Below are 25,228 nucleotides of genomic sequence, written 5' to 3' on the forward strand. Positions count from 1 at the left end.
GTACCAGGAAAGAGTCACTCAGTACAGTTAATTTGATTTTCTTATAACATTTCTCCACAAATACTCAATTTACATATCACAAAAGCAGTTAAATTAATTTTAAACCAGACACTTTAGATATCTTATGGATGACATGTTCACAATGAAATAACAACAAAAACAAAAATTGAAATCTACAATTATGAGCTCACCCTTTCAATGCATATAATAGTTGACTACAAATCTCTCTTATTTCCTCTTTGTTCTTGTTTTCTCCTGCAACTTCATGTAAAACTTCCCCAACAGCATCATACACTTCTTCTATAGAACTGAATTCATCCTTACTTCCATCCAAGACTCCTGTTAAAAACACATGTTGGCCTTAATGAGGTTTACCTGTCTGCTTTCAGTAGTTACATTGTAGACATCTATTTGTAAAATTTGGTTTGGCAGCTTTTACTTTTTTTTACTGATTTCTTCAATAAAATTCTAACAATGTGAGATCAATGAATCAGCTGCAAGACAGTGCACGAAGAGGTAAATATACCTACACAACTGCCAAAACACACCCAATAACATATGTGATATGTTTAAGTAAACACAACATAAATCTTCAATCATAATGATGAGAAACACATGAAATAAAAATGTATTCTAAAGATGTCTTTAGAAAACAAATATTCAGTTGCTTTTATTCTGGCATATTTATATGATAAATATGGTTTAAAACTAAAACAGTTCTACACAAGAAAAAAATACCTCTTGAAAAATTACCCAAAATGTTTGATGAAAAAATGACGTAAATAAACACATCAATAACCCAAACTTTGATTCAATTATCAAAAGATTGTATATAACACAAAATCTACAATATTTATGTTAAATAATTTTAACTGAATCATTGTATTTTAAAAATATTACTAGTTTTTCAAAATATTTACACTTCCCTTACTAGTGAGTAAGGTAACAGGTTGCTTTGGGGAATATTTTTCTATTACAGGAAGGAAAATTAGAAGTTGAAGTCAAGGAAAGAAGAGATGAGATGTATAGAGTTTGGGTAAAAGTTGCTTTTGGGACATGTAAGGATGGGATAACTGGAATTACAAAAATGTATGCTGGGTGAAGAGTTAAGGCTATAAAGTTCAATAAAATTTCAAGTACTATTCACTGACAAACAGATTTAAGGATTTTACTGCTTACAATGAGGAAAAAGAGGATTACCAAGAGGTTTATTTAGAAACCCTCATTAATACAGTGATAAAGTTGTCACACAATCAACCTAGACTACCATCCACATAGCAGTAGTTATTATGATTCCTTCATCTAACCATATATACACACACACAGTTTACATATCAGCTGAACTGGTCTCAACTTACTCAGTCTGTACTTGAACAAGTTTTATCAAGGGTGAAAGTTGGATGCGTAATTATTACAGAACTATTAACATAAAGTTCAACAGTTTAATTACCATCATTTATTAAATGATTTAGGTTAGGAATCATACAAAGGTAGAAATACAGTGTGGTTAATTTTATAAGATTATTATCTCATGTGATAATTACGAACTACATATTTTTGATGTATTAATACTACTTGCTTGTACATATATTATCTTGACATTTTAAAGTGATGCAAATGACATCATCCTTTACATATCCACACATTTCATATCATGGACATTTACGAAGATTTTTGTCATGCACAAAGCTTTACAGTGAGCCATCTCAGCTGTGCTCACTGTAATTATTAAATCCAAACTTTTAACATGATAACCCTGAGCAGCTAGAATGCTACCCATGCAGAAATGAAAAGCATCATACTGTTGATCTTCTCTATAACTGTCATAATATCACCCATAGTCTTGCTATATTCTTATCTAGAAGTTTTCTCCCCCACATATTACACATGTTCCAAAAGTTACCAGTGATACCAACACACCTAGAAGTTAGGAAAAGGTGTATTAATTATGTTTGAGAAAAAAAAGACATACCAGAAGCTATACATATTAAAATCAACTGTATTACACTACAATAAAAGCTCTAAATATATTACACTGTTGTGTCATACAAGAATATATAATAAACAGACATAACAGTAGCACAGTGACTATAAATTAGAACTCCTAACAATATTGTTTACAGTTTTAATATCACCTACAAATAATAAAATGCAATCATTTATGTGTAAAAAAAACACATTATTTGCATATTTAAAAAAATGCATAAACAATGTAAATTTTTGTTCTTTTTAATTCATTTAAATTGTTTGATTAATACAACAGAAACAATTTCCATTTATAGTAATATTTATGACTTAAATTTCATCTCCATCTAACCAATTCTCAGTAGTTATTGTTCACTGTACTTGAATTGGTCTTAAGCTAATGTGTTATCACAATTTCATCTTAACAAATGTTTCAGTTCCATTTGCTCACTGATAGCAGCAAACAAATGGGAGAGAATGTTAAGTTTTCTTGTCAATAATTTGTTACTTTTTCAGAATATTTATAAGCTAACACAGTAATGGTGAGCTGCAATGTAACTGTATAATTCTGTTCTTTGGAATGATAACTAAATACAAGGGAGATAAATGGATCATTTGCTTTCAATATATGACATTTCTTTTGAAACAATTAGTTTTCATGTAATACACTGTCACTGATACAGTAACATCTGTTTGACAGCTAGATGCTAATATTAACTTTGAGAAAAAACATGCTTTATTTTTTAGTAAAGCTTAGTTCTGAAATTGAAAAGAAAGAGTGAGCTAATTGTTCACTTTATCGACGTCAACACTTAACAACTACTGAATAAGACAGTGGTTTCCAACCAGGGGTGCGAGATAACATGTTTTGGCCACCTTCACCTTTATTCTTAAATAAATAATTACTGTGAGGGGTGCGAGAACATGTTAACATTTTTTAGGGGTGCGGAACCACTGGAATAAGTAATTCACAAATATATCATATTTCAAAACTAGTTCCATTATTAACCCTAACGTTATTAACAACTGAATTAGCAATACGCCAACGTGACTTCTAGCTCGATCTTAGAATGCTTAGTTAGGCTTACATACATAAATAGAAGAAACCGGCATACAAATTTATTCTGATCTGTCTATACACTACCTTGGCATGCCAATTTAGTTTTATATGCACGCGATGAAATATATTTTGCTCTGCCAGTTATTGTAGATAATATTATTATTTACAAAAAGTTACAGTTTCCAACACTCAACAGGTAACCAAAATTTAAATAACTTGCCTTCAATATACGCATAAAGTTCTTGATCCATGTGAGGAAATACAGATGTCAAAATCTCTGTAGTACCATCCATAATTTAACGTTAAATTAAGTTGTAACTGATCGTTTTAAACTTTGTACTTAAATTATTGGAATTCAACTTCACAAAATCCCATTCAAGCAATAACTAGTAATTGTAATACTAATAACAGTACCAGTATTACTTTACACTGCCCTCTTCACACTTTGAGTCTTTCACTCAAAATTTCACGTTTAATAAATTGCCACGCGCTGGTTGATTATATATAGAGACCATACAATTATTGTTATCAATATTTTATTAATAATTTTGTAGAACTATCGTCTGGACAAAAATACTTTATTAATTACTTTTTAATATATATATATATTTTGTATTAATTTACTGTTAAATATTTTGCTTAAGAGTTTCACGTCTAATAATTTGCTACGCACTGATTAATTATATATATTAACCAGATGATTATTTTAATGTATATAAAATTTAGGACTTGTTAACAACAACTCTGTATTTATCCTGCGGGTACACCGGTAACTCTCGGGATTTACAATACTAAAATCCAAGGTTCAATTGCCCTCGATGAATATAGCAGGTAACTACTTGCCTTTAGCTTTACTATAAAAAACATACATATCTTTCTTTTATCAATAATTTTTTAGAGATATAGCGTGGAAAAAGTATTACATTCGATTTTAGTGCAAATTAAATTTCTAGTATATGCATTTTGTTCTTGAAAAGTTATTGTTTTTCATTGAGTAAAAGCTACACGCACACTATTTTGCTCTGACTACCACAGAGAATAGAAACGCGGGCATTGTATTGTAAAGGCCGTAAATTTATCGCTAACCTTTGCGGAGGATCCAAAAAGAATAGTCATTCATTCGAAAGCTCTTGTGTTTCTAAGCCTATTTAATTTTTCATTAAATAAAAATTAGCTTAATAAAACAATAAGGTTATATCTTCCCAGCATTATAATTTTTTTTTTAAATCTTATGTAGCTTGACGCAACATTTTGAGAGTAAAAAGGACAGCAGCTGTTCAACGGCATCCGCCACAAACTCTTGGACTGCTCTCGTGTGATCGAATAACAGAATTTGACCATTACATCTAAAGTGAAGAACACGATTTGTTTTACGACTACAATACAATTCCTTCCTTTTCATTTGAGGCCCGGCATGGCCTAGCGCGTAAGGCGTGCGACTCGTAATCCGAGGGCGAGTTCGCGCCCGCGTCGCGCTAAACATGCTCGCCCTCTCAGCCGTGGGGGTGTACAATGTTACGGTCAATCCCACTATTCGTTGGTAAAAGAGTAGCCCAAGAGTTTGCGGTGGGTGGTGATGACTAGCTGCCTTCCCTCTAGTCTTACACTGCTAAATTAGGGACGGCTAGCACAGATAGCCCTCGAGTAGCTTTGTGCGAAATTCACAAACAAAATATCCTTTTCATTTGTTAAATTAGCTGATCGTTGGGGTCTTCGGCCATGTGTTGGATTCTACGACTGATAGTATTGTTGGATAAAGGCACTTTTGAAAGCAGTCTTCCCGCAGATTCACCAACCATAAGGTTCATCATGTCCACCGCAGTAGGTAAAATCAGTTCTTCTGCGATTGTGTGAGACTTTTTACATTTCGAGACTCTATATGTCACCTTGTAGGATGTTAGCAGAGCATTGCTTGAAGTTGATGCTTGTTTCAAAAATGTACCTTTTTGTCCTTTCAATTCTTTTAACTTTCTGCTAAAATAATCACGGGATTTACTACCCATGATGTGGTCAGCTATCGGTCAGTTACCTCTTTCTTTGTGGAACCTGACGATGACCGAAGAAGGTCGAAACATTATTCGCTCCTCTACATAAAATATTTTCTCAACCCATACCAGCTGTTTTTGCATATAATAAAAGCAAGTATTCTCTCCATGTTCACTTGCTCTCAGTCCAGTGAAGTATACGTTTTCCCCTTCTATGAGTTGTCGACTAGATATTCACCTACTTTTTTGTTTCGATCTTAGAACCACTTATGAAAATTGATTTTAGTTTACAATTTCTCAAACAAACAAAGGCCACCAATATGGACGCAGAGACAAGACTGGAGTGGAGAAGAGATGTTCTAGACATACCTGTTGAAGTACTGAAAGGTTCTTTAGAAGATCAAATACCTTTCTCAAAGTTCAGATTTAGATTTAGCTAGGTGAGAAGTTTTGGGAAACTACTCTTAAAACTAGTTTATAAACTTAGTGTTTTTCTGAGCTTGAACAATAATATTACTTTGGTCGACTGAACTGCTCAGATTTGCACATCCTCATTGATGCTACTTCTTTATGGAGTAGAGTAAAAGAATATAAGTATCAGGTGGAACTACAGGTATTTATAGACATAATTATGTTCATATATAACTACTATCTTTGCTGTTAAGGAATGCTCCAGTAGAAAGGGCTCGGCATGACCAGATGAGTTAAGGCGTTCGACTCGTAATCCGAGGGTCGCAGGTTCGAATCCCCGTCGCACCAAACATTCTCGTACTTTCAGCCGTGGGGGCGTTATAATGTGACGGTAAGTCTCACTATCCGTTGGTAAAAGAGTAGCTCAAGAGTTGGCGGTAAGTGGTGATGACTAGCTGCATTCCTTCTAGTCTTACAAACAAACAAAGTAACCGGTGAAAAGAGCGTTTTTCAGAACGAATTTGGTGGCATGCAAAATCTGTAACAAGTTGTAGACTGATTCACAAATATCAATTTTGATTATCCAAATAAGTTTAAAGAACAAAAGAATTTGATGCAAATCTTTTATTCCATTATATAACTATCATCGAGTGTCATCCTTTGTAGCGTAGGTGATCATGTCTCTCCACCTATCCTTGTTCCAGACACTTTTGATTACATCAGTTACCCACACGCTCTATTTGTGTAGCCAAACTGATAAACTGTCCAAGATCTTCTGCCTTTATTTTAAACATAACGTTTTGTGAAAGAATGACCTATTGGTTCATCTCAGATGTTTAAGATTTTAAAATTAATTTAATTTAGAATGTGGAACATCTGAGATGTTCCAGAAGTTCTACCATCCTCTTGGAAAAATAAAACTATTTTTACTGAAGATGACTCCCACCCTTACAAAAATATACGATCTTAAACACCTCAATCAGTTTCTTCTTAAATTATTTTATTTTGATATAAAAAATGGTTAAGGGGAATCTGATTGAGATTTTTAAGATCGTAGATCGTTTTATTTCTCCAAGAGGGTGATAACCTCTCCATACCAGATACCATTCTAGTAACACACTTCTTGAATGGGTTTGAGAAATGATTGACAATTACATCAAGATCCATTTATTTCATGGCGCTGTTAAAGTTATACTTGTAATTCAAATTATAACCCCCGGGTAGTATCTTTCAGTTATTATAATTAAAACCCATCTTCCATTTCTTTGCTCAACACACTAAATTATCTAAATCCTTTTGTAAAGCAGCAGTATCCTCTTCACATTTATCTATTAATACTTAAAACCTTAATATCAGCGAGAAATCTAAGTAATTGATTGACTATATCTTCACCTATCTCATTGATGTAAATCAAAAAAAGCTACGGTCCTAAGACTTGGGTATCCAATCAGCTAGGTTATTCCCACACCTATAGAGACAATTGTGCTTACAAGCCTTTTATGTAGCACCTTTTCAAATACTTTCTGAAAACTAGATACACTGAACTTACAACCTTAGTCTCATCTACGTAAGCAGTAGCCTTTTTATAGATTTGTAAGGAAAGAGTTCCCCTAAGTGAAATCAGCGACAGTTTTCTAAACTTTGCAAAGCATCTTTAACGTACTTTTAAAAATTTTCCCCACATCAGATGTAAAACTAATGGGGGTATAATTTTTAACACCTCCCTTGAAAGAATGAGTTACATTAGTTAACTTCCAATTCTCTGGTATCTGCCCATTATTCAAGTATTGACAAAAAACAGTAACAAGTGGCTTACATATCCAATCTTTCACCTCATTCAAAGCTCTTGAAAAATTATTTTCTGGTTCGAGAACCTTATCGCTTTTTGAACTTCCCAATTTTTTTCTTAACCAGTTGAGAATTAATGCAGTCGTCTTGTTTGATCTCTTTTTTATATCACAACTGTTCAAAATCTGGAATACTGTTTACATCTTCGTTCGTAAAAAGAAAATAAGAAAAAGCCAAATTTAATAACCCAACCATCTCATAATCGTCAAATATTTGCCTTTCTTTATCATCCTTTGAGGGCCCTAACTCCCATTCTAACATTTTCTTTACTCTTTATGTATTTAAATAAATTCTTACATTTCAGACAACCTTTTCTCGTAAATTTTTTTTGAAAACCAAATTTCCAGGTCTACCAACTTTCTTGATATTCTATGTTCTTATTGTTTTGAATTAAGCACAAAGCTACACAATAGGCTACGTGTACTCTGCCCATCGCGGGTATCGAAACCCGGTTTTAGCGTTGTAAGTCCGCAGACATACCGCTGAGCCAGTGGGGGCAGATATTTTATGATTTTATAAGTCTTCTATCATGCTGATCAATTTAAACTCCTTATATTTATGGTGCTTTTCTTTAATCTTATTTCTTAAACTCTTTGTGACCCAACTTGGTTTTTTACCTGCAACTGCTATAACTATGACTTGAATATTTAAAAATATCCACATCTGGTCAGTGCATCAAAATAACTCAGCATACAATTCCACATGTAAGTCTTTTCACATCTCTTCAAAATTTGTTTTTTATTTGTAACCAAAATATTATTATTCCTTATCTTCACACGCAGCAAAACATTGAATCTAATGAAACGTAAAGGTTTTCCATTTTCTACCCTATCGATAATACCTATATTTTAAATTAATAATTAACCTAAAATAAAATTGTTTCTAGTAAGTTCCCAATTGGTGAGGAAGAACAGTTTCCAAAAAACCTTTCATTCTCATGGTTTGACTCTAACATTTACCGATCAATATGTCTGAAATTAAAATCACCTATAACTATGACTTCTTTAACAGTTGAAATGTTAATATCACTATAACGTTTTCTCACTACTTTTATCAACTTCATCTAATGGTCTGTAAAAAGTTCCCACTAAAAGCTTTTTTCATTTTATTGTTTGTCTGTTTGTTTTGAATTACGCACAAAGCTACTCAAGTGTTATCTACACTAGCTGTCCCTAATTTAGCAATGCAAAGTTTGAGGGAAGGAAACTAGTCATCACCATCTATTGCCAGCTCTTGAGATACTATTATACCAACAAATAGTGGCACTGACCGTCACATTATAACGTCCCCACTGCTGAAAGGGCGAGCATGTTTGGTGTGACGGGGATTTGAATTTTCATTTTATATCCACTGACAAAAATCCAAATGGATTCAATCTCTTTGGTGTTATATTTAATATTACCAACTTCAACTGGATGTAAATCAGCTTTTACATATAAATCCATTTAATAGAAATAGCATATTAAAAGGTCTGGCATGGCCAGGTGGATAGGATGCTCCATTCACAACCTGAGGGTCGCGGGTTCGAATTTCCGTCCCACCAAACATGTTCACCCTTTCAGCCGTGGGATTTTATAGCGTTACAGTTAATCCCACTATTCATTGGTGAAATAGTAGCCTAAGAGTTGGCGGTGGGTGTTGAAGACAAGCTGTCTTTTCTCTAGTCTTACCCTGCTAAATTAGAAACAGCTAGCACAGATAGCCCTCGTGTAGCTTTGGGCGCAATTCAAAACAAACCAAAGCCGATTAAATAGCCTGTAATCTTGTGTTTTTTTTTTAAAAACGTTTGTCATCAAAATCATCTATGTTTAACAATGTTTCAGTTATTCCCATTACATCAAAATTCTCCATTTACAATTACGACAGAAAGTGTTCGTACCCTGCGTCGTGAGTAGTTTTCCTCATAACTTGAAAAGTATCAAGATTAGGATAATAAAAGTATATTATATTATAAATATCATACTAACACACGTCTACATAATTTTTATGTAATTTGAACGACAAATAAACTGTTTATAAACAAATAACCAAATATAGGAGGGTCAGAAAGTGTTCGTACGTCTACTTTAATTGTCAGTTGTGTAGCCTTTCAGGTGAATTACTTGGTGCAATCTCTCCTCATAGCCCTCCATGATCGTTTGACAGCACTAGACTGGTATTTTATTCCATTCTTCTTTACAGTAGGCCTCCAACTCTTGCAAGTTTTTCGGATGACGCTGATGAACCCTGGTCTTTAACTCATGTCAAACGTTTCCAATTGGGTTGAGATTGGGTGACTGCGTTGGCCACTCCAGAACGCTTATATGGTTCCTCTGTAACCTGAATTGCACATATTTCGATGTGTGCTTAGGGTTATTGTTGTGCTGGAAGATCCAACGACGTCCAAGCCGCAAGTTTCGAGAATCACTCTTGATATAAGTGCCTAATATATCAACGAACTCTTCTTTTTTCATGATTCCGTTGACGCGGTGAAGGCTACCTACACCAGAAGAGCTGAAGAAACCTCATAGCATGATCGAGCCACCTTCGTGTTTAACTGTAGGGACGGTGTTCTTTGGAAGATTTCGTTCCCCCTTCTTACGAAAAATATTGCGAACATCATTGTGGCCGAAAAGCTCGATTTTAGTCTCGTCTGACCAAAGAATACTCTTCCAATAGGTAAAGAGTTTATCTACATGCTTTCTTGTATATCTCAATTGTGCTTCTAAATGAATAGGCTTTAAATATGGATATCTACGAGAACGGCATGCTTTGAACCCAGAAGAGCGTAATATGTTCGTAACTGTAGAGGTGCTTACTTCAACCCCAGTTTCCCTCACCAGTTTCTGTATGTCATTACGTGTTAAACGAGGGTTCCTACTAACTTCTCTGAGAACATTCCTCTTGGTTCTATCTGGAATTTTGATGGGGCGTCCGGAACAAGGGAGGTTAGCAATTGATCCTGTAAGCTTAAACTTGGCAATTATGCTTTGAACAGTAGATTTCGGCACATTAAGTTGTGTAGCAATACCGGAAAGAGACACACGAGACTTGTATTTTACAATAATTCATTTTTTTTTAAATCACTGGACAGTTGTTTTCTGTTCGCCATGATGACCAAGCAGATAATGACGGAGACGGCGCTAAATTATCGGAAGTACATTGTTTGCTGGCTAAATTCCAATAATTATAAACCCAGTGTCTAGTTCTGGAATGGTATAATGTAGTTTATTTGCCAAACTAAACAAAATTTTCACGGGAATAACAATTTTTTTTTTTCACACGTTCTGAAATGTACGAACACTTTCTGCTTTTTTGTTATTATAAACAGTTTATTTGTCGTTTAATTTACATAAAAATTTATGTAGATGTGTGTTAGTATAATATTTACAATATACTGTACTTTCATTAATTTAATGATACTTTTTAAGTTATGAGGAAAAAACTACTCACGACGCAGGGGTACGAACACTTTCTGTGGTAATTGTAGCAAAGCCACATCGAGCTATGTGCTAGTCCACCGAAGGAAATCGAACCCCTGATTTTAGGTTTGTAAATCCGGAGACTTACCTCTGCACCAGCAGGGGATATTTGATGTATTCTAACCACCTCACCAAGATCTTGTACTTTACCATGATGACTTCTCTTTTTTTGATTTTAGGACAATTTTCTTGAACATTACTTTTGTGTTTCATTTTAAAAGCGCTTCTATTTTTTGCAATGTTATTTAACGATATTTCTTTTGCCTGTATGCATTTTTTTTTATTATATTATCCTACGTTAATTCAGCTAATCTCTAGTTTTGTTAAAATTATGGTTTTCTTAATTCGTACTGATAGAAAATTTAATTTCGAACTCCAAGTACATCCATTAACACACTAATACTAGCAATCGTTTCTATTATCACATACCGACTGAAATTGCACTATAAATTCAAAGTTTTTCCGAAAAAGGCCAGACACTTTCACTTCCGACAACTCAATAAACACAAGTATCCTTTATTCGGGAGATGTCTCATTTTTAGTTTGCCAGGAACAAGTGTTGAAACTGGTTGGTGTGATACATTCAGAATGCCATAGAATTTGTTAGTGGAAGGTTTAGATTAAAACACCTCAAGAAGTTGCCGTTATTTCCAAAAGAGTTTTCAAAAAATATGTGTGTATTTTCTTATCGCGAAGCCACACCGGGCTGTCTGCTGAGTCCGCCAAGGGAACTCGAAATCGTAATTTTAGCTTTGTAACTTCGTAGACTTACCGCTGTACTAACGAGGGACTTCAAACAAAGAAGAAAATCCACTATTAACATCTGTCATCTTCGTTATACCTGTAACAGGAATGGTGAAGACAGTTGATCTTATATTAAAGGAAAAGATAAGGTCGCTCGAGTAACGTTTTATGATTCCGAAATAGATTAATTTAAAATTAATTTATGACAGAGTGGTGAGATCTACTGATTTCGTTTATTTTTTGTTTCTTCGTACTTTGTTAGTGATTTTTTATGCTAGGTAGTATTTGTCATGTTTAGTTGAATAACTTATCACCTTAAATTGTATATATAAATTTTGAAGTTGAGAAAACCTGGACTACGTTTCGAAGATGTTGGGTAAAATTCACTCTTGATAGTTGGGAACAGTGAATGTGACCCAATATTTTGTAGTTGAGGTTTTCCTTCTATTATATCAGCTCCAAATTAGGAACAATTCTGCACAGATATCCCTTTGTGTAACTTCATAAGAAAAATCTGAAACTATTTGTATTTTCCTATGAAAACAAGATGTTTTTATTAAAAATTAAATGGTATCACTAGACGTCGTAAAAGGTGCAACGAAACATGTAAAAATATATGTAACATTATACACAAAAAATTGAGCATATTTTTATGACTTTCAATTATTTAATAAAATAATTACTGTAACTTTTCAACGGAATGCATTTATTTGAAAAAGTAATATGTAGTGTTATATTTCATTAATAAGTTCAATGTCGCATAAGATTTAGAAGGAGGTAATGGAGTCGCCATTTTGAATTGAGATGAGATTAACACTGATAAGCGTCATTGACCGTAGTCAAAATGTTCTAAACTTATATTTAGAAGAAAAATTAGAAATTATTACGTTTTAGGAGCTTTAAAATTTTTCTTTACCGCGTATGACATCTTGCTGATAAATTTAAAGAAAATTACTAAATGGTAGAGTTGAAACTGGAGTTAAATGTACAATTTTGGAACTGCACAATGTAAACATCAAGCGTTGTTTCATGGTGTTTCAATTTCTTAAGTTGTACAGTTACTGTTTGTGATAGTGTTATTATTATAACGTTACGTTAAGTTTTATGGACTTTTTCAGTATAACGTAAAATCTTTAAGCCTTTAGAATATACCGTTGAAATGTTCTTGACATTTCATTCCGTAGACGATTTTTTTCACGGAAAAAAAAAATAGGCTTACTTAAGACTATTGTAAAGCTTAGTATTTATACAAATAACGTTTACCTGTGACTGTGGGTATATAATTTATGCCAGTCCGATTATACTTTGTAATTTTTGTACTACTATTAGTGAGTAATTTTAACCACAAGGCTTTCGAAGGTATTTTATATAAAACTATCAAAGTGGGTAAAGAATGGAAGAAACTAAGATAATCTACTATATCGACGAAGAAGACACACCATATTTAGTAAAGTTACCAATACATCCAAACCGGGTTACACTTGGTGACTTTAAAAATGTCCTAAATAGACCAAACTTTAAATTCTTTTTCAAGTCGATGGATGATGATTTTGGGTGAGTATTGTATTTATAATTCATATTTACGCACTTATTTGAATATAAACAAGGCAGTTGTGATTGAGTTACTAAAAATTAATAATGGTTAAAGTGATTTTACATCTAAACTAAGTATATAGATAGACTAAATTTAGTTTTGATTTTATGACCTAATTTTGATTTTTTTTCAATAATTTGAATGTCAAAGAAATGTTTTTAAAATTTATAAATATAAACTGATCAGTTATTTATCCATGTTACTTGTCAGCTCAGTTTTGTTTTAATAGTAGGCCTACTTGTGTGTAAACTACACTTTGAATGAATGTTTAAACAGTATACTTTTATTGGTAAGCTTTATATAAATTACACTTAAGCATAAATGAAATGGATAGATACACAAGTAAAAACATCTATCAGGACATTTCAAATCATCTGGTATACCATTTCATGAGTTAAAAAGGGAAAACAACATTTGGTCTAATAATCATGCTAAATTTGAGCTTTTAGGCTTAATGTTACTGAATTGTTTAGGTATTACATTACAAGTATTTCTAGTACTTCAGAAAACTAATCCCACTCAAAATTAGATTAAAAGAATATTAAATATTTTTGGTCAGTCTTCCTTGAGGCACATAGAAGGTCATACCTAATCCAGATTGCTAATTGGTTTGCTACATTGCATATAATTTAAGGAGAAAGTGACTTGTTAGGCCATCTCATCCACTAAACTTAACTTTAAAATCAAAATAAAACACTCAGGCTTGCTGTTATCATTCAAATATTTATCATACTTTCCCTTAAATTAACTGCACCCACCACTTTTGGAGGTAACCAATTCCAAAGACCAGCCACCCTGTTAGAAAAATGAAGTTGTCATAGCTGAAGATATTTTTTCAGTATTTTTGTGTCTTTAAGTAATACCATTCTCATCATTAAGAATGGTAAAAATGATGCATCAACACTGGAGGTTCTGTTAACTGTTTAAACATCCAGTGAGATTTCTTCTAACACTCATTTTTTCAAGAAAAAACAGTTTGAGAGGTTTTACCCTGCCCTTGTATGGCAATTTTTCCACCCCTAGTATCATCCTAGCAGCCTTTCTCTGTATGTTATCCAATTAGTTTTCTTCTTAGGATAAATCATCCAAGACAACAAATAAAATGCTATAAGTGTGTCCTAACAAGTAACCTACACAGTGAAAGTATAACCTTTTTGTACTTGTATTTGGTAGTTATGTAGATACAACCTAAAATCCTATTTGATCTGCTGCCAGCAACAGCACACTTCTTTGATGGCTTAAGAATTGGAACAGCTAGAACTCCAAGCTCTTTTTCTTCAGTAACACTTGAAATTATTGCTATTAAAATTATACTCATATTTCATATGATATCCCACATGTATTATCTTGCATTTATTATAATTATAATACATCTTGCATTTATTTGTCTAACTTGCCAAATAACTCAAATGCTGTTTTAAAACAGCAGCTTTCTCCTCACAGCCAGCAATACCAAAACTTTTAAAATTGGTAAATTTAAATAAAATATTTACCATTCCTTCATATTTCATTGAAACAAAATTCATATAGCATGCTAATTGCTCTAAAATGTGGACTACATTTTTTTGAAAATATAAACTGTCAATTCACAGTCCAAGTTTGCTAACCACAAGGCAGTAATTAGTTTCATTATTCATTGAGTTAAAATGAAATTTTAGCTGGTCATTCTCAGCCAGTTTTGAGGCCACGAGAGAAAATTTTTCATAATGTATTTATATAATGAGTAGAATGAGATGTGGAATAACTATTAAAATATCAGTTGATTTTAATTCAAGATAAAATTATAAGAACATGTAACTGGGAAACTCAAACACAGATGGCTTACTAAAAGAGAGAATCAAGGTTAGAGACTACAAGTTAAATGTATTTAAATTGTCAGACATGGTTTGTAGTTACCGAACCATAGTAAAGTTAGGGATTTGATAAAGAATTAAGTTGGGAAATCCAAAAGGATTTGTTAGAAAAAGTTATCTGTTGATGTTATAACTGTAAACTTAGTGAAAGTAAGGAAGGATATGTGATGTCAACCACACTACATCTGGCACTGATGGATCCTTTCTAACATCACGACTTGTTGGGCTGGTCAGGACACAACAGACATTGTCGTAGTGTAGGTGTAAATTTTATCAGTTGCATGAATAGCAATTGTTATGATGTGAACTACATTAGGTAAGAAGTGTAATTATTATCCATTGTTAGTTAAGTCTTGTGCAGTTCAGAATCAGGATAAGGATTTGTAATGTGTTTTTAATTTATTTTAAAACCAATTATCTAATTATTGTTATTGTTTTTATTTGAATTAATTTTGCTGTCACTTGGGAGAATTGGCAAGATAGTAAGCTTGGCTACTCTTATTTAAAGTAGTGATAGATTTGCCTTGGAAAGTGCTGATGACTTAGTCTTAATTTCCAAACTAAGGAAAATTATAGAGGGTTTGATTAAAGAAGCTACAGAAAACCTTGTTGTGAAACATGATATAATAAAACATGAATTCAACTGAGATTCTGATTGAAACATCAGCTCTTGATGTTTGGGTTCTTGCCTTATTTCTGTAAATTACATTGATAGGAACATAATTAGTAAATTTGAAGTATTGATTTTTATTTCAGTTTTAATTACATTCTTTTTTGTCATTTTTATAGCATTTCTTCTATTAATTATTTTTATAATTTAAAGTTTTTATAATTATAATTATATTTTTATATGCCTTAAAAATGCTATCTCGCCTGTTTTCTAGTGTACATTAAATATTAAGAAGTGATTTGTACATTAAGAATTTTACACAGTTTGCTAGTCATATATTATGTATTATATAATGTCTGCAGTGAAAATCACGAGACTTGTGAGATTATTTCTTTCCTAGTACATAAGATATATTTGTTGAATATTTATAGTAATAAGTTCTCTATAAATATTTGTGATTTTACGTAGGAGTTGTTAAACATCATTAAGTCTCCTTTAATGTTACATTCAAAACAAGTTTATTTTTCTTTTGCTTTTTTTCCTAATTTGTTTTTATACTTCGTGGTTTGATACGGTCAGTATAGTGTATATGTTTTCATTGAATACTTTTTCATTTGAGATACTGAGGTACAGAATGTTCAGTAGGTACTAGTTTATTAACTTAAGAATTTTGTGTAACTGATTTTATCTTACTCTGGAAGTAGTTGTGATTCTCTGAATTGTAACAAATATGCATGACATTAAACTCTTAATTATTTCAATCAATATTGAGATTGTTGAGAAAATACAGAATGACCTGGATCGGTTGGTTAGTTGGACAAATATTTATCAAAGTATTTTCATAATAATAAATACAAGGTAATGCAAGGGTGCAGAATTTGTATTTGATTTTTGGGATGATAGATTTGTCATTTTACTTTGTTCATTGAGCAACTATTTTTTTCACATTTTATTCTACTGCTAGAAGTATACAAGTTTGTGAAAATTTTGATCTGCAGAAGTGTAGCAAGTACATCCAAACATTAACAAATGTATACTTCAAACACAAGCACAGCTATCTCTTTAATGTCAGTTACATAAACAATACTAAACATTTAAATTAATGTAATGATATTAATATATTACTTTTGTTTATGTAAAAACCACTGACTGTTATCATTAGGAAGAATATGTAATGTAAGGAAAATTAAATTGAAAGTTTGTGATTATTTAGGGAATCAGGAGGATAAGATCCTCTCAATTTGTTGTGCTATATTTCAAAAAACAGTAGGGTGAGGGGTCATTTAGACTCCAGCTAAGGCTGTTTTATTTTTACGACAAGGTGATTGACTCATAAAATGAACTGTGATTGACGGTAGTAATGATCAGCAGTTTTCAAGAGCCAAAAAGAAAAATTAAATTTTTGAGAAATAAATTTCGACTTTAGATTCATACTTTCTCTCAAAAGTGTGTGTGTATGGATGACTTTGAATGTTCCTGTTGTCTGTATTTGATAACATTTTTGGTAAGGCTTCATCTGGAGTTATACTTCTAATTATAGAGGGTACAGAGTTCAGACAGTTTACCAAACTTACACTAAATTTGGCACATGTTTGCTGAAGAGATGTCCTCAAAAAGATCTGTTCGAGGTTTTTAAGATTTTTAGAGGTTTGGAGTCGATAAATCCAATTGATGTTTTAAAAGACTGCAGTTAGTAAGGCTAGATGAAACAAGTTTAAGATAAGGAAAACTACATACAACCCCAAGTAGGGTAGTGTCACTTTTGAAGTAAACTTTCATTACTGTCATTCAGGTGTCTTGCTATAACTATTTGAATAAAATTGTTCAAATACCAAAAACATTTTAATTTGAGTGACATCATCTTCAATTAGATTTTGTTCTAAAGGAAACAAGTACAAATATTTATTCATTTTTATATCTCAAAACTGGGTTATTATACTAATAGTACTGTTGCATCCAAGCAATATATATATATATTTTTTTTTCAGCAAGTTGTATAGTGGATTATTTTATGGTACAGAATCTACTTCTGTTTCATGTAGAAAATTTGTCAAAATGTATTTTCAGCACAGCCTGTATGGGTATTAAAACTTTAATTAAAATGAAATACAAAACAATGTTTGACCTTCTTAAGTCATCTTCAGGTTAACAACTCTTTATTAACTCTTTGTCAATGTGAAGATGATCTAAGAAGGTCAAACATTGTTTTGTACTTCATTTTAATTAAAGTTTTAATACCCATGTCAGCTGTGTTGAGAATACACTTCAAGTGGGTTTCTCATCATCATGAATAAAATTTTTCAGTTTTCCTACAATAAAAGTGTGGTTGAATGAAGGTATTGTAGGGAATCAGTAAACCCACATAATGCTGTTTTTTATTGTGTTTATTTTCCACTTTAATTGATGTTTGTTGATTCACAGTATATGAAATAATTTTTTTATCAAGTTTGTAATTTCTTCGTAGTGTTGTTAAAGAAGAGATTATAGAAGACGATGTTAAACTACCATGCTTCAATGGAAGAGTTGTCTCTTGGGTAAGTGTTTCACATGTTTTAAAAGTTTAGTAGGTCAAACTGAACAAGGGCCTGACATGGCCAGGTGGTCAGGGTGCTTGTCTCATAATCAGAAGATTGTGAATTCAAATCCACATTATGCCAAACATGCTCGCCCTTTCAGCTGTAAGGACATTATAATGTGATGGTCAATCCCACTATTTGTTGGTAAAAGAGTAGTCCAAGAGTTAGGAGTATGTGGTGATGATTAGCTGCCTTTGCTCTATGCTTGTGCAGATAGTTTTTGTGTAGCTTTGTGTGGAATTAAAATTATAATGTATGTTATGGTTTGAAGTTTTGCTATTTAAATTCTAATTGCCTTATTTCAAAGAAAACTTTTAAAAAAGGTACTTAAAACTTTGATTTTCTTAAGACGTGATCAATGAGCTATCAAAAATATCAATTTGTGCACACTGAGTTTTGCATCAGGATAATGCCAGCCCTTTAGAAGTCTGGATAAGTACCTTTAGTTTCCATTACTGATATGCAAGTTTTAAAGTTCTCTGGCTGAATGCAGTAAAACAATTAAAAATTCGATTAAGTGCCACACCCATTTTCTGTACATTTTTCTTGGGCTTTAAAACATGCATGTGATATATAAATATGTATATAGTCATTAGTCCAACAAGAATAATTGTGAAATTAGTGCGCAGCTGTCATCGTCTATTAGCCTGTAGTATTATTGACTGCTTTATCCACTGTATCACTTAGTTTTTCTTAGCTAAATATGTTGTAGTTAGAAAGAAATAAAAACCCTATAGGCTGTGAGTTTTTGAAAGGTCCATATAGGATTAAAGGGTTTTTATTCATTTCTGTCAAGAACTGTTGAACTTGGGTATTTTTCTTGCATCATGTATGTTGTTGTTAGATAGATAAGTAAATTGTATTTAGGTCTTTTATATCTTAGTTAATTGTTGATTATTTATGTTTTAACATGTATAAGTGAAAGGTGTAAACATTTTTTAAAGTACACATTGTACTTTGCATCAGTTCTCAAGGCTTAAGGACTTGTGCAAGTGCAAGACAATTTTGCCAGATTTTGATGTTATGGTAATTATGCCATAAGGGCACCACTGACTTCTGCAGAAATGAGTAATAAAAGAAAAAGGGTAATAAAACATAAAAAATTAATTACATGTGAAAAGGAAAAAGGAAAGGACCTGAAATTATTAATATAACCAAAAGGAAGATATTTTAAGATACTGTATGAGAAATTAAAAGATGTGTACATTTTTTTTTCTGTTTCTTAATTTTAAAAATTTCTTTGCACTGTATGTTAATGAAAATATCTACAGTTAGTGATATGGTAAACAAAATTAAAATAAAATTACCTTAAAAAATTTTAACATCCTTTTAGGAGGTTCTAGAGATTATGGAAATAAAGTATGAAAACTAGAAGATAAAGTGTGTGTTTTTATACTGCAAATAAATCATCTCACACTCATGCTATTAAGACTTTGTGTGTAAATAGCTAGAATATGAATAGATAAACATATTTTTAGTAGAAACAATTAATTAATATAATGTCGTTCTTTATGTAAAAGATATTTACAGTTTTTAACAAAATCTCAGCAGTTTTGGTGAGGATACGATAAGAAATCTCAAAGTTACAGTACATAATGTTGCACTTGTGTCATTTCCAGAACAAGGTTTTGTGTGAAGTATATGAGCTCAAAGTGAAAGAGTTAACACAATATTTTGGACATTCAGCATGTAGAATAAAATAGAGCACTGTCTTTTGAGGGTGAATAACAGTTATCTACTGACTATCATATAATACTTGACGTCATAAATAGTGGGTAAAATAAATTGAGAAGGAACAGATTTTGCACATCTAGCATACATATGGTAAATAATGTGATTTTATTTTTTTCAGTACTTGGCTTGTTAGTTACAAATTTGAAGCTATGCGATTCTGATGTTCCAGTGTAAAAATTACACTTTCAGTGTTTCTGAATTTTTGATAAGTCCCTGCAGGTTTTCTATCCAATCATTCCTTGTTCACTTACTTTGAGAATATGAAATCAGACTGGTAAAGACCATCATTATGACATTCATTTGTATGGGTTTAAATTGAGAAATATCAGTAACAGGAAGGATACCAAACTTAGAATCTATGAATTTTAATCATTTCAAGTTTTTTGTTTAATGACATTTCATACTGACTGTAAGAGTGGCTTCTTGAACTTGATTCTTTAAGTCAGTTTTTTTGTTTCATCTGTTTAAGTAGGTTGGTTTAATGAGAAGAATATCATCATATGTTAACTTGTAAAGATTCTGGCTGTGTATTGTAAAGACAGCTGGTATGGGTATTAAAACTTTAATTGAAATAAACTACAGAACATTTTAGTTTGACCTGAAGATGGCCTAAGAAGGTTGAAATGTTGTTCTGTACTTCATTTTAATTAAAGTTTTAGTACCCATGCTACCCTTCTTGAGAATACATTTTTACTTTAGGTAGGTTTTTCATTGTCATGAATTCCAACTGTGTTTCTGAAAACTTTTTCGAATATATATCACAACTTATTTATTCCTATTCTTTACAATCGCAACAGTCTGGAATATCATTCCTGGCTTTCTAAACTGTTTTCATAATTATTGAAAATAATTTTCTTTTTTCTCAGCTTATTAGAATATTCTAAAGAAACCATAACTAAACGTAAACTCTTTATAAAAATATCTCCACCACATATATATAGTTTTAAAAAATTAAAACGTAATATAAATTATGCATCAAGTACTGATCATAATTCCATTAATTAAGATTGTAAACATCTTATTTACCATTTAGCTAGTTTCAGCTGAAGGGAGCAATGTTTCTGATGGTACGGACTCAGTGTCACATGTTCCTGGTGAAAGTAGACCCTTTCCTTTCCGGTAAGTTGTTTAGATGAAAGTGTTGTTCACTGTTGATATTTACTTTAAAAAAGCAGTTCTTCAGATGGTAATTTCAATCCTGATAAAAAATACACCTTTATCTTTCTTTTTAGTTCTTTTGCTTAAAATTAGTTCAATTTTTAAAGAGGTCTATCCATTCATCTTGAGGGATAACAAGAACAATTAGTTACAAAAGAATGTTTTAACCTATTATGTTTCATTGTTACTAAAGCTGTGTGATAAAAAGACTGTTACAAACTAGATTAATTTGAGATACATCCTTGTACAATCAGCATGAAGAAAACATTTGCACAGGGGCAGAAAACCTTGATGCCTATTTCAGTCATGTTTCAGGAAATAGAAATACTAAGTGAAAACATTCAATAAATGTTAGCTGTGTGTAAAGTTTCTTGATTTAATAGGTACTAATTGTTGAGAAAGTGACAAAGAAATTTACTTGAGGGTCTATAAATCACAAAAAAATCACTGTTTGCTTTGCAAACTTCATGTTTCTGTGAGCAGTATTTTTAACAAGTTAACCTACAGAAATATTGGCAAGTGTGAAGTTAGGCTTTATGAGTACCAAGTTAAGACTCAGCATTTGCTGTATGACTAGTTATATCTTAACTTGACCAATCAAAGAACCTCTTTGTCTTTTATTTTTATAACAAAACACTTTGTTTCTGGATTATTAGCATGTAAATATGGAAGTGTGAAACAGAATTTTATTGATTTTGAGGAAATGTTTGATACAAGTAACATTTGTTCATGTTCTAGAAGAGGAAATACCACATGTTGTTTTTCATTCAGTTAAATGAAGTTAATTTTGAATTTCATATTAATTTAATTTTTATAAATCAGTAATATTTAACTTCATGGTTAAATATAAATTTTATAAGAATATAACTTTTATCAACTTTAGTGCAGCTGCACTTGACCTCAGAGAGACTGTAGGTGACACCACATGCACAGAAACAGAATCTGTTATTAGTTCTCGAAAAGGTAAGTGTAGTCTCTGAAAACTGATTATGTGTTATGTAAACCTTATTTCCAACGAATGTCAAATGTTGTGTCAGTTTACTTGTTTTATGCTAGTACTAAGTACGAGTAGAATAAATCTGACCTAACAATTGGAGAATACAATGAACACAGCTAGTGTTTAACAGTGATAGTTTTCTGACCAAAATTTATCATGGAAATTAACCTTTATTTTCATCTGGATGTTACTTGAACCAATAGACAGCACCTGTTCTAGCATCACAGCATCAGAAATAGTCTTTCTCGCGACTATTCCAGAAAAACATAAAGGTTCTCAAAGAAAACATGAGACATTAAAAAATTATTAGTTGTTTTGTTGTATTATTTTTTAATAATAATAATTAAGAAACAAAGATTACAGTGTAAGCTAGTAACCATGTGTTCTGACACTTTCACATTATTTTGTTTTGTCTTTACAGATCGTCATGGCCACAGATCTTCTAAGCATCGAGATAAGCATTTTCACGATGAACATAGTAAGTAGAATTTAAATAATGTTTATGTTGTATATAATGCACTTTTTACTTTTGTTCATGATTTTGCAAAATGTTTCATCTTGTGAAGTAAGTTACATGTCAAAAACAGCATTTAATAAATCATTGACACATTGTTTTATGCAAAAAAAATTTGTTGGGTATAATTTTTATGAAATAAGAACAACATTGAAATTGGAATGTACTCATAATCTCCTGCTGGTTTTATCATGCTGTACTGAGTTCTTGGTATCATTTTTCAATTACTTAGTAACATGATTTTCTTGTAGCCCGCATTAATGGTCAGAGTAAGTATGGACATGGCCGAGTAGATCGACACAGAAGTGGACACCAGTGTTATGAATCTTCTTCTATGGTGACAAGTGACATTGAAACTACAAGTTTTTTAGACTCAGAGGAGGAATCTAGAAGCAGGTAATTGTTTTACACCTTAAAAGTCTCTGTAAAATTGTATTACATATTTCACTTAAATAATCAGGTCAGTTTTCCATGTCCGTATTAAGCTGGCACAGATAGCCTACTTGTTTTGCACCATAAAATGCCAAACCACATTAAGCTATTACTTTTTTAAATATTAGCTGTTCATGATTTCAGTTAATCTTGAAAAATTACTTCTCTTCTATTTGTGTGAGAATCTATTCCCTAGAATGTTTGTTTATGATTTGTTTGTAAAGCCGATCTTTCTTTTGTGGCAAAATGGCCTGCTATTTCAATTTCCCACCATTTTTTAAATTTATTTTGTCTCTACTAGTGCTGGGAAGACTGTCACCTTGTGAAGCATTAACTGTATTTTTTCTGTGGTTATTAAGACTGTCATTACTGTTTTATGAATTGTTCACGTGGATATACAAGTTTTTATTTTGTAGTTGAAATATACTTGAAATTCTTCAAGTTGTTTTTATTGTAGACAGCAAAGTCTTTCTTTTATATCCAAGAAAGACCTGATTTGTTAAGTGATGCTATTGATTAAATTATATTTTTTGAATAGAATCTTCTCAACCTAATGCAGAAAGTAGTATATTTTTTTAAAAGTCTACTAGATTGTTGTTTTTTTACATTAAGTGAAACTCCGTCTAACATATATTATTTGGTATACAATATATGTACAATGTTTACAAACTATATTTGTATCAACTGAAGTTACTGAAAATGTATGACAATCTGGCACACAGTTACATAAAAGGTTTACGGACTCTGAGTATCAATTGAAGTTATTGAAAAGATTACTATTTTGTACACAATGAACTAACATGTTCCCTAATGTGAAAGTAATGAACATGTAACATTAAGACACAAGTTACAGATGAGTCTAGAACCCTTCCATGTTACGTTTTGAGTCAAAACTAGTGACAAAACTTTATGAGTAAATTTCAATATTAGTTTTTTGTCCACACTCTGAGTTTTCTCTGTGTGCAAGATTCATTATTTTAAGCCTCCTTCTGTTTAGAATATCAACCACAACAGGAGAGAGTAGCGTATCAAAAATTCACGCCCGTTATCGGAGACGAAGGAAAAAGCACAGAATGCCACCAATGAGCAGGGTAAGCTAGGGCATGAACTAAAACATTTGAGAGCTATGTGTTAATTAAAAGTTTTATTTAAGGTCTGGATTAATAGTGTATTAGTAGAATATTTAACAATGTACGATTGAAAAGAAAAATTTTATGCATGCGAGGAAAAGATTAATTTTCAGTGACTTTCTTTTTGTTATAATTATACATGTTGAGATGTTTTAGGTTGTTAAAGAATATCATTATACTGTGAATTAAGTTGTAAAGATTCTTTGGCTGCAGATAAGACAGCGAGAAGAAAAGTATTTGCTTAAACTAAAAAAGAAACAAAGAGTTTTTTGAGTTAAGTGTGAAGTTTTGATTGTCCACCCATAAAATAAAGTGCATCATGTGAATTTGAAAAGTGTGTAATTCCCATAACTACTTTAATAAGATTTTTTTTTTATTTTAATGAAAACACTGTTTTGGATCATTTGTTTCAGACTTCATCCATTAGCAGTATCACAGAATCAACCATGTCTCTTAACATTATTACAGTTACATTATATTTAGGTAGGTATTGTTGTTTTGACCAAACTTGGAGTGATATCTGGTAGTTCATGGATAAAATGTTAGATTTACATTTTTGTTTCACAAATCAAGTTTTCAATCATAATAATGATTTGTTTACCTGGAGAAATTTCTAAGTAGTATACTTTATTTCATCATTGACTATTGGTAGAAAAATATGATTTAGTAACCTTCAAATTTCATACACGTATGAGTTTAAAATATTTGTCCCTAATGGAGTTAAAACTGAAACTGGATAGGGTTTAAACATACTTGATATATATCTTAGGCAGTTGTGCCACTTGGTGACTATGCTGTGAGTGTTCTGTGTCACATCATTGGTTAATAACTTTATAAGCAGAGTGATACATTTGAATTCTGTTCATTTTCAGTCAGCAAATAAAAACATTCTGACTGCATGAAACAAGCTCTCTAAGGTTTTTTATGTATGTGAAGGTAGCTAACAAGGGCTAACTTGTAAGCTGTGACAACTGTAGAAGTGTGTTGAGTTTATTATTTTTGAAAGACTGATTGGCATTATAGATTGAGAATTTGTACATGCTACCTAAAATTAAAGTAATAGTTAAAGGTTATTTGTTGGTTGTTTATATGATTTAAAGCTATTTTAAACAGTGTACTGTCTTAGATTCTGTAGATAGTACGCTGCTAAGCAAGC

General features: G+C 31.8%; 2 protein-coding genes across 3 annotated transcripts in view; one reads left to right on the forward strand and one right to left on the reverse strand.

The window, feature by feature from the left end:
- The window catches only part of LOC143230593 (ATP-binding cassette sub-family F member 3), a 34,565-nt gene extending 31,071 nt beyond the window's left edge, over nucleotides 1-3,494 (reverse strand). The window contains exons 1-2 of the mRNA XM_076464402.1: nucleotides 3,246-3,494; nucleotides 192-339 (exon numbers count right to left, since the gene is read on the reverse strand). Coding sequence (XP_076320517.1) covers nucleotides 192-339; nucleotides 3,246-3,318 — 221 coding nt within the window. The 5' untranslated portion in view covers nucleotides 3,319-3,494. The remainder of the gene's footprint in view (nucleotides 1-191; nucleotides 340-3,245) is intronic.
- An 8,778-nt stretch (nucleotides 3,495-12,272) lies between these two features.
- Nucleotides 12,273-25,228, forward strand: part of LOC143230594 (segment polarity protein dishevelled homolog DVL-1-like) — a 31,544-nt gene continuing 18,588 nt past the window's right edge. The window contains exons 1-8 of one of the 2 annotated variants that reach the window (XM_076464403.1): nucleotides 12,273-13,028; nucleotides 17,996-18,065; nucleotides 20,875-20,960; nucleotides 21,883-21,962; nucleotides 22,418-22,474; nucleotides 22,762-22,906; nucleotides 23,940-24,033; nucleotides 24,486-24,555. In XM_076464403.1, coding sequence (XP_076320518.1) covers nucleotides 12,868-13,028; nucleotides 17,996-18,065; nucleotides 20,875-20,960; nucleotides 21,883-21,962; nucleotides 22,418-22,474; nucleotides 22,762-22,906; nucleotides 23,940-24,033; nucleotides 24,486-24,555 — 763 coding nt within the window. In that variant the 5' untranslated portion in view covers nucleotides 12,273-12,867. The remainder of the gene's footprint in view (nucleotides 13,029-17,995; nucleotides 18,066-20,874; nucleotides 20,961-21,882; nucleotides 21,963-22,417; nucleotides 22,475-22,761; nucleotides 22,907-23,939; nucleotides 24,034-24,485; nucleotides 24,556-25,228) is intronic. The other variant, XM_076464404.1, reaches the window with a different exon arrangement.

This window comes from Tachypleus tridentatus, chromosome 10, assembly GCF_004210375.1.
Source record: "Tachypleus tridentatus isolate NWPU-2018 chromosome 10, ASM421037v1, whole genome shotgun sequence".
Lineage (NCBI taxonomy): Eukaryota > Metazoa > Arthropoda > Merostomata > Xiphosura > Limulidae > Tachypleus > Tachypleus tridentatus.